This window comes from Nothobranchius furzeri, chromosome 5 (assembly GCF_043380555.1).
Source record: "Nothobranchius furzeri strain GRZ-AD chromosome 5, NfurGRZ-RIMD1, whole genome shotgun sequence".
Classification (NCBI taxonomy): Eukaryota; Metazoa; Chordata; class Actinopteri; order Cyprinodontiformes; family Nothobranchiidae; genus Nothobranchius; species Nothobranchius furzeri.
In genome coordinates this window covers 29,643,334-29,655,227 of record NC_091745.1, presented here as the reverse complement: position 1 = coordinate 29,655,227, position 11,894 = coordinate 29,643,334, and the positions used below count along the sequence as shown (strand labels likewise).

The 11,894-nt window shown below is 45.1% G+C and overlaps 1 protein-coding gene across 6 annotated transcripts in view; it reads left to right on the top strand.

The window, feature by feature from the left end:
• Positions 1-523: 523 nt before the first annotated feature.
• The window catches only part of LOC107396532 (caskin-2), a 72,097-nt gene continuing 60,726 nt past the window's right edge, over positions 524-11,894 (top strand). For 4 of the 6 annotated variants that reach the window (XM_015976294.3, XM_054734200.2, XM_015976293.3 and 1 more), the window contains exons 1-2: positions 589-822; positions 2,976-3,286. In XM_015976294.3, coding sequence (XP_015831780.3) covers positions 3,193-3,286 — 94 coding nt within the window. In that variant the 5' untranslated portion in view covers positions 589-822; positions 2,976-3,192. Of the gene's footprint in view, positions 823-2,975; positions 3,287-11,894 lie in introns of all 6 variants that reach the window. The other 2 variants (XM_070551536.1, XM_070551537.1) reach the window with 2 other exon arrangements.

Genomic DNA, 11,894 nt, shown 5'->3' with positions numbered 1-11,894 from the left:
GACTCAGTGGTCTTCTTTACAAAGCAGCTGAAAACTCACATGTTCAGGCTGGCTTCTGTGTGCCCTTCATCACCACCCTCTCCTTATTCTGCTCTTTCTAACAATTACAACTTTCCCTGGATCCACTGATTTCCCTCTCTTATTCATCTTCTTTCTCCCATTCTTTACATTTTTAATCACATTTTTTTTCCTAATTAAAAAATCTTTTTAATTGTTCTTGTGAAGCGCCTCATGATTTTTTACCTTGAGAGGCTCTACATAAAACAATGTTTTCATTCTTTATTTCAAATACAATCCAAAATCAGAATTATGATGCATCGTTTTAAAACTGCTTGTTTTACATGTCCTTTATTATGGTTGAAGAATTTTTTTCCATTTTAGATGAATACAGTGTAATAAATTCATAAAAACCATCAAAATGTTTTAAACACCGGAAGTTGTGAGAAATTTAAAAAAGTGAAACGAGCGAATTAGTTTTATTTTGAAAGTGTTTCTCGGAAGTTGTATGAAGCGTTCATGGTCCCTTTACGGTGTTTGTAAAATCGAGAGAATCCAGCGGAGCGAATTTGGCATTCAGGGAGAGGAGGGAAAAGTCGAAGGCTCACGAGGATACGAAGACGTTAAAGTACCGAAGTTGGATAATTACTCAGTAATTGTTACGCTAAATGTTAACGGAACTAGAATCTTATGTAACCCGAAGGACTCGGAACTTTCTTGGATTCTTTGCTCTTGGAATAACGTTACTTTTCCTGCCCTTAGGAGTTTCCCGTTGCTGGTTGTTAAATTTGAGCGGTTTTAGTTTTGGACTCGTTTCCAAAAACGGTAAGTGCTATTTTACATGTTGTAGTGTTTTTGTGAAAAACGGAAGGAGTTTAGAAAAAACGGCTCGGTTCTGTTCTAAGTTCGGTCCGAAGGTCGGTGGCTGGAGTCACAATGGTGTGTTTACATACCGAAATCATGTCGCGATTTTCCAGTTTCTCGGCTTTTGGGTTCCCCAGAGTCCTCATAGTGGGGAGGCTCGGTGTGCGGTAGTTGGGTCTTGTTTGAGACACTTGTCTGATATCCGCTCCTCTGGTTCTGGAAGCGGGGAAGATTCGAAGCGCCTGGGGGGCTGGTGGGAAGCGGGGACGAGCTGCGGGTACATGGGACTGACAGCAGCAGCAGCCCCGTTATGTAACGGAGGACCAGAGTAGAGTTTGATCCACCAGAGAACTCTTTGTTGATGATCCTTCAGAGCTGAGAGGAACTGGAGCAGATATGAAGCTCTGACTGACCTCATTCCTCCTCGACTGGAGCAGCAGAAGTGGACGAACCAGGGAGATGAGATGTTCAGAACCACCCTGACATGTTTTCATTACTCTGTGGGTCTGAGGGTGTGCAGTTAAAGTGTCCTTTCATCTCACCTGTCACAGGTGTGTCTTCCTTTAGGACACACACACACACACACACACACACACACACACACACACGCACGCACGCACGCACGCACGCACGCACACACACACACACACACACACACACACACACACACACACACACACACACACACACACACACACACACACCTGTAAGAATTTGGTGAAATATTGATTCTAGTTGAGGACAAGTATCTGACCTATGTTCAGCTCTGACCTGCAGGTATGGATTTATCTAAGATGACAATAGTCTGGATGCAAGAGAAGCACCAAAATACTTCATGTTATGATATCGAATTTATTTTACTGAGAATTTCCGGTCACGTTGAGCCAGGAGGAGGTCAGGACCCAAGATGCAGAAACCCAGAACGACACAAGGCAGGAGCGTAGTAAAACGTAAAATCCTTTTATTAGGAGTCAATGTCCAAAATTCAGAAATCCAAGAAGGGCAGGAAGCCAAGCCTAAAGTCAGGAACCCGACTGACTAAAACTAAAAGCTCTTTGATGAGCAAAACCCAGAGTTTCACGAGGAGGACCAGAACAACACAGACAACGGACCGACACACACTGAGAGACAAGACAGGGTCATATACACAGGGCTGGGTGATGGGAGACGAGGAGCAGGAGCGTGGGGAATGGGGCACAGGTGAAACAATGAACTGAGGGAAGAAGCAGGGGAGAAAACTATCTTAAACCTGTAAACCAAAGCTAGTTAAACAACCCAAACTAAACTTAAACACTAGAACAGAGGCACGGGGAATCTAAAAATAAGTAAACAAGTGATCTACGTGGGGAGCGAGAACTGAGGAGAGACTAGAAGAACAGGAGGGGAACCTGGAGGGAGAACAGGAGGGGAACCTGGAGGGAGAACAGGAGGGGAACCTGGAGGGAGAACATGAGGGGGCTGGACCCCAGGGACACAGAACATGTCAACATTACCCGTATTTCTCATGTGTGAGGTCTGTTGTTGCTCATGTTGGTGAGTTCACAGATGGAGGAAATCTTGTTTTTATTAAACTGAACAGTGATGTTCCATTGTCAGTGAGCTCTCCATCCTAACAATAACAAGTCATCCAGGTTTTAGTTCCAGAATAAGTATTTTGAATGTAATCAGTATTAAACACATTCTGTTAATTATAATGCATGAGGCTAGTCAGTATTGGCGGGTCAGAACTGTTCTGCTACCAGCAGAATCGGTGCTTCTGCAGCCTTTTGTTTTTATTACATCTCAGAATGTAGCTAGTCCTGTGCACGTATAATAATCACCAACAGAAGAGAAGAGTTGGCCAGTATCGTCGACTTAAAGATGATTCAACAGGTCAGAGCAGAAAAATAATCAACTTTAATTCTGTCCTTAAGTTGGGAATCCCCACGTCCCTCAGCATATTTATTTAATTTTAATTCCTTCACTTGTGTCCTTTAGTTTCAGCTCAGTGAAACTCTTGGTCTGATGTTTTGGTTTGATCTAAATGTGACTCTGTAGGAGCTTCTGATGTGGTCTGAGACTCCACCAGACTGTTTGATACGTCTCTGATGTGTGTTTCATTCCTCTCCTCTCAGTTGTTGGGTCCACTCACGGTACCTCCTCTACCTTCACCAGCATCGTCTCCTCGCTCAGGAGGAGAAACGTGGGACATAAAGCGGTGAAGTTGGTGTTCTGCTGACCGTTGAGTGTCAGAAGAAGAGTCACGCCTGCAACAGGTCTCTGATACTCGTGATGTCTCTTTGACGAGGAGGAGGCTTGTCAGTGCAGCCAGTCGGCTTTAGGAGGAGGAGGATGGGGAAGGAGCAGGAGCTGCTGCAGGCGGTGAAGAGTGGAGATCTTCAGTCCACACAGAAGCTGCTGTCCAGGCTGAAGACCAACAGGAACAGTAAGTCTTCCCAATCACAGAATAAACACAAAGATCTGGTAGTGTTGTGGTTCTGGTTCTGGCTCAGTGGCTTGGATCTGAAAGTCGGATCACATGACCTTGTTTAGATCACCTGCTTGTTTGTCTCAGCTGTTTCCTGTCAGATGGCGTTATTAAAAACTGATAATGTCTGCTGGTACCAAAGAGTCCAAAGATCGGTTTGAAACCGGTTTGGTTCTGTTGACTGGGATCTGGTCCATCCAGCTGTTCACAGCTGGAGTCTTCAAACCCAGAGGAACTTTTACTGGAGTGAAACATTCAGAGTTCAGATGGAGGAGCCAGACTCTGTGTTCTGTTCTAATGTTGGTCTCAGAGGAGGATGTAGACATCCGTGGTAAGGCCCCCCCCATCCTCCCCACCCCTTTTGAGGGGCCTCCTTCTGTCTTCAGTGCCCCCTCCCTCCTATTGTTCTCTCCTTGACACGCGTGATGTATCACCTGAACTCCACAGCTCCTTGAACCCTTAAACAGACCTGTCTATAAACTGACCAGGGTCAGGTGTTTCCATGTGGGACCCAGGTTCGGTTCTGTCCCAGCATCTGCTGCTTCCACCCCCAGATGGAGCCCGGTCAGCATTCTGGATGTGAACACAAATGGGTTCTGTTCACCCAGAAAGGCATCTGAAGAAAGTTTTTAACTCCTCACTAGATGATGAGGAAAATTTGCCTCATCAGACACCGTAAGACCCTACGTAAGTCAATGACCTCATGACCTTTAGGGATTTATATGAGCTCAAATCGTCACCTCACAACAATACACACAAAATGTCCAAAAGATGTTAAACAAATAAAATGTAACACAAAAACCCGATCTTAACAAGAAGCATCTAAATATGATCAGAACTGGTCCAAAAAGGACCCAAAATAAAACAACACGATTCATCTGAGACCAGCGATGATTCAGTTCAACAGTGATGAGTTAAAAAGTCAGCACACACACAAACGTGTAACTTTCTCACTGCGTCATGGGTTCTTCCATACGTTGGAGCGTGATCACATCTCTGCTTGTTGATGTGAGTTCTGACAAACTCCAGATCTGAGTCTGATCAACATCAGACACAAACGTGTGGCCCGTCTTAGTGGAGGGTGTCGGTTCTCTTCAGGTGCGAGGAAATCTGAATCGCTCAGTCAACTAAACGTACGGATATTCTGTTTTCATGCTTCAGCCGCAGGTAGCAACTAGAAATGATGCTTCAGTTTGAACTGCTTTGTCATGACCTGAGGAGACCTAACAACAATCTTCTTTAGTGTTTCTAAGTTAATAAACTTTTCCTTCACTGGTTTTAGGTTGTTTGAAACTTGACTTCCCCTCAGAAAGAATAAAACAAACTTCATTAAACATCAGCTGAAATCACAGGCTTCTGCCCCGTAAAAGGCCTTCTGGTGTGGGTGTTTTGATCAGAGAGTTTGTTTGAATTGGTGATGCACCAATATGAAATTTTGGGCCGATACCGATATCTGATATTGAGATCACTGACATTAATGCTACTAAAATCAGCAGATTTTGTTTAGAATGAAATTTATTAAAGCTGAATTTACATTATTATGTACACACAACACACACATTTTATGTTGTCTTTTATGTTCAGAATCAGGATTTATAAGCTGATGAGAAAAATTTAATAGCATAACATTATATAATATAACCCCTCCACCTTACCGTGGTGGAGGGGTTTGAGTGTCTCAATGATCCTAGGAGCTAAGTTGTCTGAGGCTTTCTGCCTCTGGTAGGGTCACCCATGGCAAACAGGTCCTAGGTGAGGGATCAGACAAAGAGCGGCCCGAAGACCTCTTATGATGAATTATATAAATGGAAACCGTGTTCCCTTGCCCGGACGTGGGTCACCGGGGCCCCCCTCTGGAGCCAGGCCTGGAGGTGGGGCACATTGGTGAGCGCCTGGTGGCCGGGCTTTCACCCATGGTGCCCGGCCGGACACAGCCAGAAGAGGAAACGTGGGTCCCCCTTCCCATGGGCTCACCACTCGTGGGAGGGGCCAAAGGGGTCAGGTACAGTGTGTGACGGGTGGTAGTTGAGGGCGAGGACCTTGGCGGTCTGATCCTCGGCTACAGAAGCTGGCTCTTGGCACATGGAACGTCACCTCTCTGGTGGGGGAGGAGCCTGAGTTGGTGTGTGAGGTTGAGAGGTTCCGACTAGATATAGTCGGACTCACCTCAACGCATGGCTCTGGCTCTGGAACCAGTTTCCTTGAGAGGGGTAGGACTTTCTACCACTCTGGAGTTGCTCCCACTGAGAGGCGCCGAGCAGGGGTGGGCATACTAGTTGCCCCCCATCTTGGTGCCTGTACGTTGGGGGTTACCCTGGTGAATGAGAGGGTAGCCTCCCTCCGCCTACATGTGGGGGGACAGGTTCTGACTGTGGTCTCTGTCCATATGTGCTCTTGACACCAGGATACCTTAGGCCGCAGCTTGATGACAGACTTTGTGGTTGTTTCATCTGACCTGCGGCCGCATGTCTTGGACACTCGGGTGAAGAGAAGGGTGGAGCTGTCAACTGACCACTACCTGGTGGTGAATTGGCTCAATTTCCCTTTGGGATTAATAAAGTATTTTTGAATTGAATTGAATTGAATGGTGCGGGAGGATGCCGGTCAGACCAGGCAGGCCCAAACGTATTGCGAGGGTCTGCTGGGAACATCTGGCAGAGTCTCCTGTCAGAAGGAGCTTCAATTCCCACCTCTGACAGAACTTCCAAAATGTTCCGGGGGAGGCGAGGGACATTGAGTCTGAATGGACCCTGTTCCGTGCCTCCATTGTTGAGGCGGCCGACTGGAGCTGTGGTTGCAGGATTGTCTGTGCCTGTCGTGGTGGCAACCCCCGAACCCGCTGGTGGACACCGGCAGTTAGGGGGGCTGTCAAGCTGAAGAAAGAGTCCTATCAGGTCCTTTTGGCCTGTGGGACTCCAGAGGCAGCTGACGGGTACCGGCAGTCCAAGCGGAACGCGGCTCGGGTGGTCGCCGAGGCAAAAACCCGGGCATGGGAGGAGTTCGGTGAGACCATGGAGCAAGACTTCCGTATGGCTTCAAGGAGATTCTGGTCCACCATCCGGCGTCTGAGTGGGGGAAAGCAGTGCTCTACCATCACTATCTATAGTGGGGACGGTGTGCTGCTGACCTCTACTCAAGAAGTTGTGGATCAGTGGGCAGAATACTTAGAAGACCTCCTCAATCCCACCAACACGTCTTCCAGTGAGGAAACAGAGTCTGGGGACTTTGGGTTGGTCTCTCAAATCTCTGGTGCTGAGGTCACTGAAGTGGTTAAAAAGCTCCTCTGGGGCAAGGCTCCGGGGGTGGATGAGGTCCGCCCGGAGTTCCTTAAGGCTCTGGATGTTGTGGGGCTGTGTTGGCTGACGCGGCTCTGCAATATCGTGTTGACATCGGGGGCAGTCCCACTGGACTGTCAGACCGGGGTGGTGGTCCCCTTATTTAAAAAGAGGGACCGCAAGGTGTGTTCTAACTACAGGGGGATCACACTCCTGGGCCTTTCTGGTAAGGTCTATTCAGGGGTTCTGGAGAGGAGGGTCCGTTGGATTGTTGAACCTCAGATTCAGGAGGAGCAAAGTGGTTTTCGTCCTGGCCGTGGAACACTGGACCAGCTCTATACCCTTAGGGGATCCTGGAGGGTGGGTGGGAATTTGCCCAACCAGTCTACATGTGTTTTATGGATTTGGAGAAGGCGTTTGACCTCGTCCCTCAGGGGGCCCTGTGGGGGGTACTTCAGGAGTATGGGGTACCAGGCCCTCTGATACGGGCTGTTAGGTCCCTGTATGACCGGTGTCAGAGCTTGGTCCGCATTGCCGGCAGTAAGTCGGGCTCGTTCCCAGTGAGAGTTGGACTCTGCCAAGGTTGCCCTTTGTCACCAATTCTGTTCATAACCTTTATGGACAGGATTTCTAGGTGCAGCCAAGGTGTGGAGGGCATCCGTTTTGGTGGCCTGAGGATCAGGTCTCTGCTTTTTGCAGATGATGTGGTCCTGTTGGCTTCATCAGAACGTGATCTTCAGCTTTCGCTGGAGCGGTTCGCAGCCGAGTGTGAAGCAGCTGGGATGAGAATCAGCTCCTCTAAATCTGAGACCATGGTCTTGATTCGGAAAAGGGTAGAATGCCTTCTCCGGGTCAGGGATGAGGTCCTGCCCCAAGTGGAGGAGTTTAAGTATCTCAGGGTCTTGTTCACGAGTGAGGGAAAACTGGAACGTGAGATCGATAGGCGGATAGGTGCTGCATCTGCAGTGATGCGGGCGTTGTACCGGTCTGTTGTGGTGAAGAGAGAGCTGAGTCAGAAGGCGAAGCTCTCGATTTACCGGTCGATCTACGTTCCTACCCTCACCTATGGTCATGAGCTTTGGGTAGTGACCGAAAGAACGAGATCACGGATACAAGCGGCCGAAATGAGTTTTCTCCACAGAGTGGCTGGGCTCTCCCTTAGAGATAGGGTGAGAAGCTCGGTCATCCGGGAGGGGCTGGGAGTAGACCCGCTGCTCCTCCACATCGAGAGGAGCCAGCTGAGGAGCCTCCTGGATGCCTCCCTGGTGAGGTTTTCTGGGCACGTCCAACCGGGAGGAGACCTAAAGGTAGACCCAGGACACGGTGGAGGGACTATGTCTCTCACCTGGCCAGGGAACACCTTGGGATTCCCCCGGAGGAGCTGGCCCAAGTGGCTGGGGAGAGGGAAGTCTCGGCCTCTCGCCTTAGGCTACTGCCCCCACGACCCGACTCCGGATAAGCGGATGAAAATGGATTGATAATATAATATAATATAATATAATATAATATAATATAACATAATATAATATAATATCATATCATATCATGTAATATAATATAATATATTATAATATAACATAACATAACATAATATAATATAATATAATATAATATAATATAACATAACATAACATAATATAATATAATATAATATAATATAATATAACATAACATAACATAACATAATATAATATAATATAATATAATATAACATAACATAACATAACATAATATAATATAATATAATATAATATAATATAATATAATATAACGTAACATAATATAATATCATATAATATAATGTAATATAATATAATATAATATCATATAATATCATATAATATAACATAACATAATATAATATAATATCATATAATATAATATATTATAATATAATATAATATAATATAATATAATATAATATAATGCAGAATAATCCAGTTCAAAAGTCTTTCAGGTGTTTTTGCAGTGAAAGACTGAAAGATTTAACCTATGATTCAAAAAGAACGCTGATAACTTTTCACAGCTAACGTTTTACCAGCATGGCATCTTCATCAGTCTGGAGCTTTTAACAGCTCTGGGTGTCTTCAATGTTTAACACGATGAATCTGTTCTGAAGTGGGTTTCAGCTGCAGAGACACCAGTGAATGTTTCCAGGTGGGGTGGGGGGTTAAATTAGGACACGTCTCACCTTTATGTTAATATTGTTTTATTTGATGCACTCCACTTGAACAGCACCAATCCAGCAACTGCTGCATTTTAATAACTAGTATTAAAGGAGAATACACCAATATTTGCACAAGAATAATTTCTGTTTTAAACTCTCAGTGACACACTTTGCAGGAGGGTGGGGGTGTGTGGGGGCATTTAATTTTTCTTGGCGTCTGGAAAAACATCTCCTTCTGCCCCTTTTATTTAGGTCCAAGATCATTACTGGGCTGGCCCCATTAAACACCTTCGACACCCCTGCTTAGTAGACTTAATGAAGTATTTTTAAGCCAGTATAAAAATGACTGAAACACAAATTTAGATATTTGGCATTATTGACCAATATTGTTCATTTAATTTATTTGTTAAGAACATCAAGATGCATTACAGTGAACATTATAATAAAGTACATGTTTCTAGTGCAGAGAGGAGATGACCCATAGAAGCACTGATTTGATCTCATTTCAGAGAAAAATAGAACAGGTCAGATGCACCTAATAAATAAAATTACTGACATAAACTCAGGAAACTGTTTCTTTGCTTCATTTTTCTGGTGCTGAAAATATCACTAATGCGGATCAAAGGAGATGCACAGATGAATCCACCTTATTATTTGGAAATTAGTGGGTGTGGTTTACATCAATACGTTATTTTAAATCTGAAATTGATATGGATTGATCAAAAGTTGCTTATTTATAAACTATTGTTTGTTTGAAAACTATTTACAGAGCAGCCTCAGAACTGAGATGAAATATTTTTGATCACAATAGTAAAGAAACTATTACAGAACCAGCTGTTCAGTAAAATCAGAACATTAATATTTAAGTGCATGAATTAATGCATCTGAACTCATGCAGTAGGAACTAGGAAATATAAAATACTAGAACCATTTTATTTTTATTTGATTAAACTGATTTTTTCCTAATGTTGTTGGCATTTTCCCCACACACACAATTAAACAAAACAATGTTGATTAAGGTGTGTGTGTGTGTATGTGAGAGAGAGACGGAGAGAGAGTTAAAATAAAAAAAATAAAAAACCTGACCGGAGCGGAGGCAGTGACCGACGCATGCTCGAGCCGTTTTCAGCTCTGTCTTGTCAAATGCACGACGTACGTACGTTACGAAAAAAGTAACTTTAAATATTGAACTGAAAAAGAGGCGAGCTGAAGAAAACCTAGGGAGTTCTGAAGAAAGGTGAGCAACAGTGTAGCAAGCACAGAGAGATCCGTTACTGTGTGTGTGTGTGTGTGTGTGTGTGTGCGTGCGTGCGTAGATGGGCTGGACGGACAGAGCTGCAGTTTTGTGTGTAGGGAGGGGCGGGCGCTCTATGTGACTGGCCAATCACAGAGCGTGAAGACAGTCAGTTACCCAATGAGGATTTTCCTTCAGCACGATTACAAATATTTACGAGTTTTACTCGTTTCATGCTCGTATTTGTCAAAAATGCTTTATCCGTACCGGATACTCGTTTGAAATGAGTATCCGGCTCATCCCTAGCTGTAACCACCCTGCCCTGCCTCCTCCTCCTTGCTGCCTGCCGGCTGTGATCACAAGCAACAACAGAGTAGTTCCCACTGCTTCTTCAGGAAACGGCGCAAAAAATAAAAAAATCAATAAAACTTGGGATCTTGTAGGCGTGGCACTGGGATTTCAGCCGTGGCGGGCCGCCACGGCTACGCCGATGTAAGGGATACACTGTACACGTTTGTTTCTCAGGGTTTTAATTATAATCTGAGAACAGAAGTTTGATCCACCAACGGTCCTCCTGGGTTCTGGTTTAGGTCTTTGGTGGATCTGGTTTTGTTTCTGTTTTAGATGTTTGGCAAAAAAGAAACAGGAAGTGGAAAATCAAGAGAGAAGATCAGTCCTGAGAACTCTGGACTGTAGGAACAGATCTTTGCAGAACCCTTTTCTGAAGGGTTCTTGGTTCTGATCCTGGCTCTGTGGGAGACCCTGAACGTTGGTGTTTGGTTAAAATGCTGAGAAACACCAGAAGCAGGACATTGCTTTGGGACTGAACAGAGTTCTGTTTGTCCTGGGTGTTGTAGACTATTGGTGGGACTCGATGTAGGTGGTGGTGGTGGGGGACCAGTTTAGCTTCTGATGAGATGAGTTTGAGGTAAAGTGTTAAAACCTTTGAGGGAGTGTGTGTTTGTCTGCCAGCTCTGCTGCTGACATGCTAAATGTTTAACTGAGACCTTAAAAATGGACTGTCAGACCTCAGTGTCCAAACAAAGCTCCTGTGTTGGAACCAAGGGGCCCTCTGGGGCCTGTGGGACCCCTGGCTGTCAGGGACCCAGTCCTGACTTTGATGAAGGCCTGGTTTGTGAGGCTCAGTGAGAGTGAGGAGATGCTGTGGTGGTTTTATGGATGTTTTGAGAAGAAACTGGAACCAAAACCAATAAACCGACCTTTAGGAGAAACCAGATCACAAAAGGACATTTCTCTCAAAATAATTCAAATGCGTTTTGTTAATGCGTGCCTTTAAAGGCACTCAACCTTACAAACAAAAACAGAAACAAAAGGAAGTGATATAAAATATGTTATAAAAGCATCTAATATATAAATGAGGGAAAACAGGTAGACTGAGATTCCTAAACAGAAAGCTCTTTTGAAAACAATGGATGGAGGAGGAGGATCGGAGGGAACGGAGTAGGATGTGACTCTGCAACGGGAAGGGCCAGATTATGGGTGGCCTTGGATGTAAGGAGGAGGATTTTAAAGTCGGTACAATCCTTCAGGGAGCTGATCCAGATGCTACAAAACAGGAGTAATGTGGATGAGGTTCTGGAGATGATACGGGGAGCTGAGTTCTTCTGTAGTCTGTGGAGGGATCTGTGAGGGAGGCCAAACAGTAGTCAGTACAGGATGTGACCAGGGTGTGAACAAGAACAGCAGCTCTGTGAGGTGAGAGGGACAGACGGAGGCATGGGAATATGTAGCCTGAGTGACTTTACTGATGTGGGATTGAGAGAATAACGAATGGTCAAGGATGACACGCAGACTCAGCCTGAGGCCATGGACTAACAGAGGAGGTCATTGTAAAGGAGACACTCCCAGATGTAGTTAAGGTGGATTTGA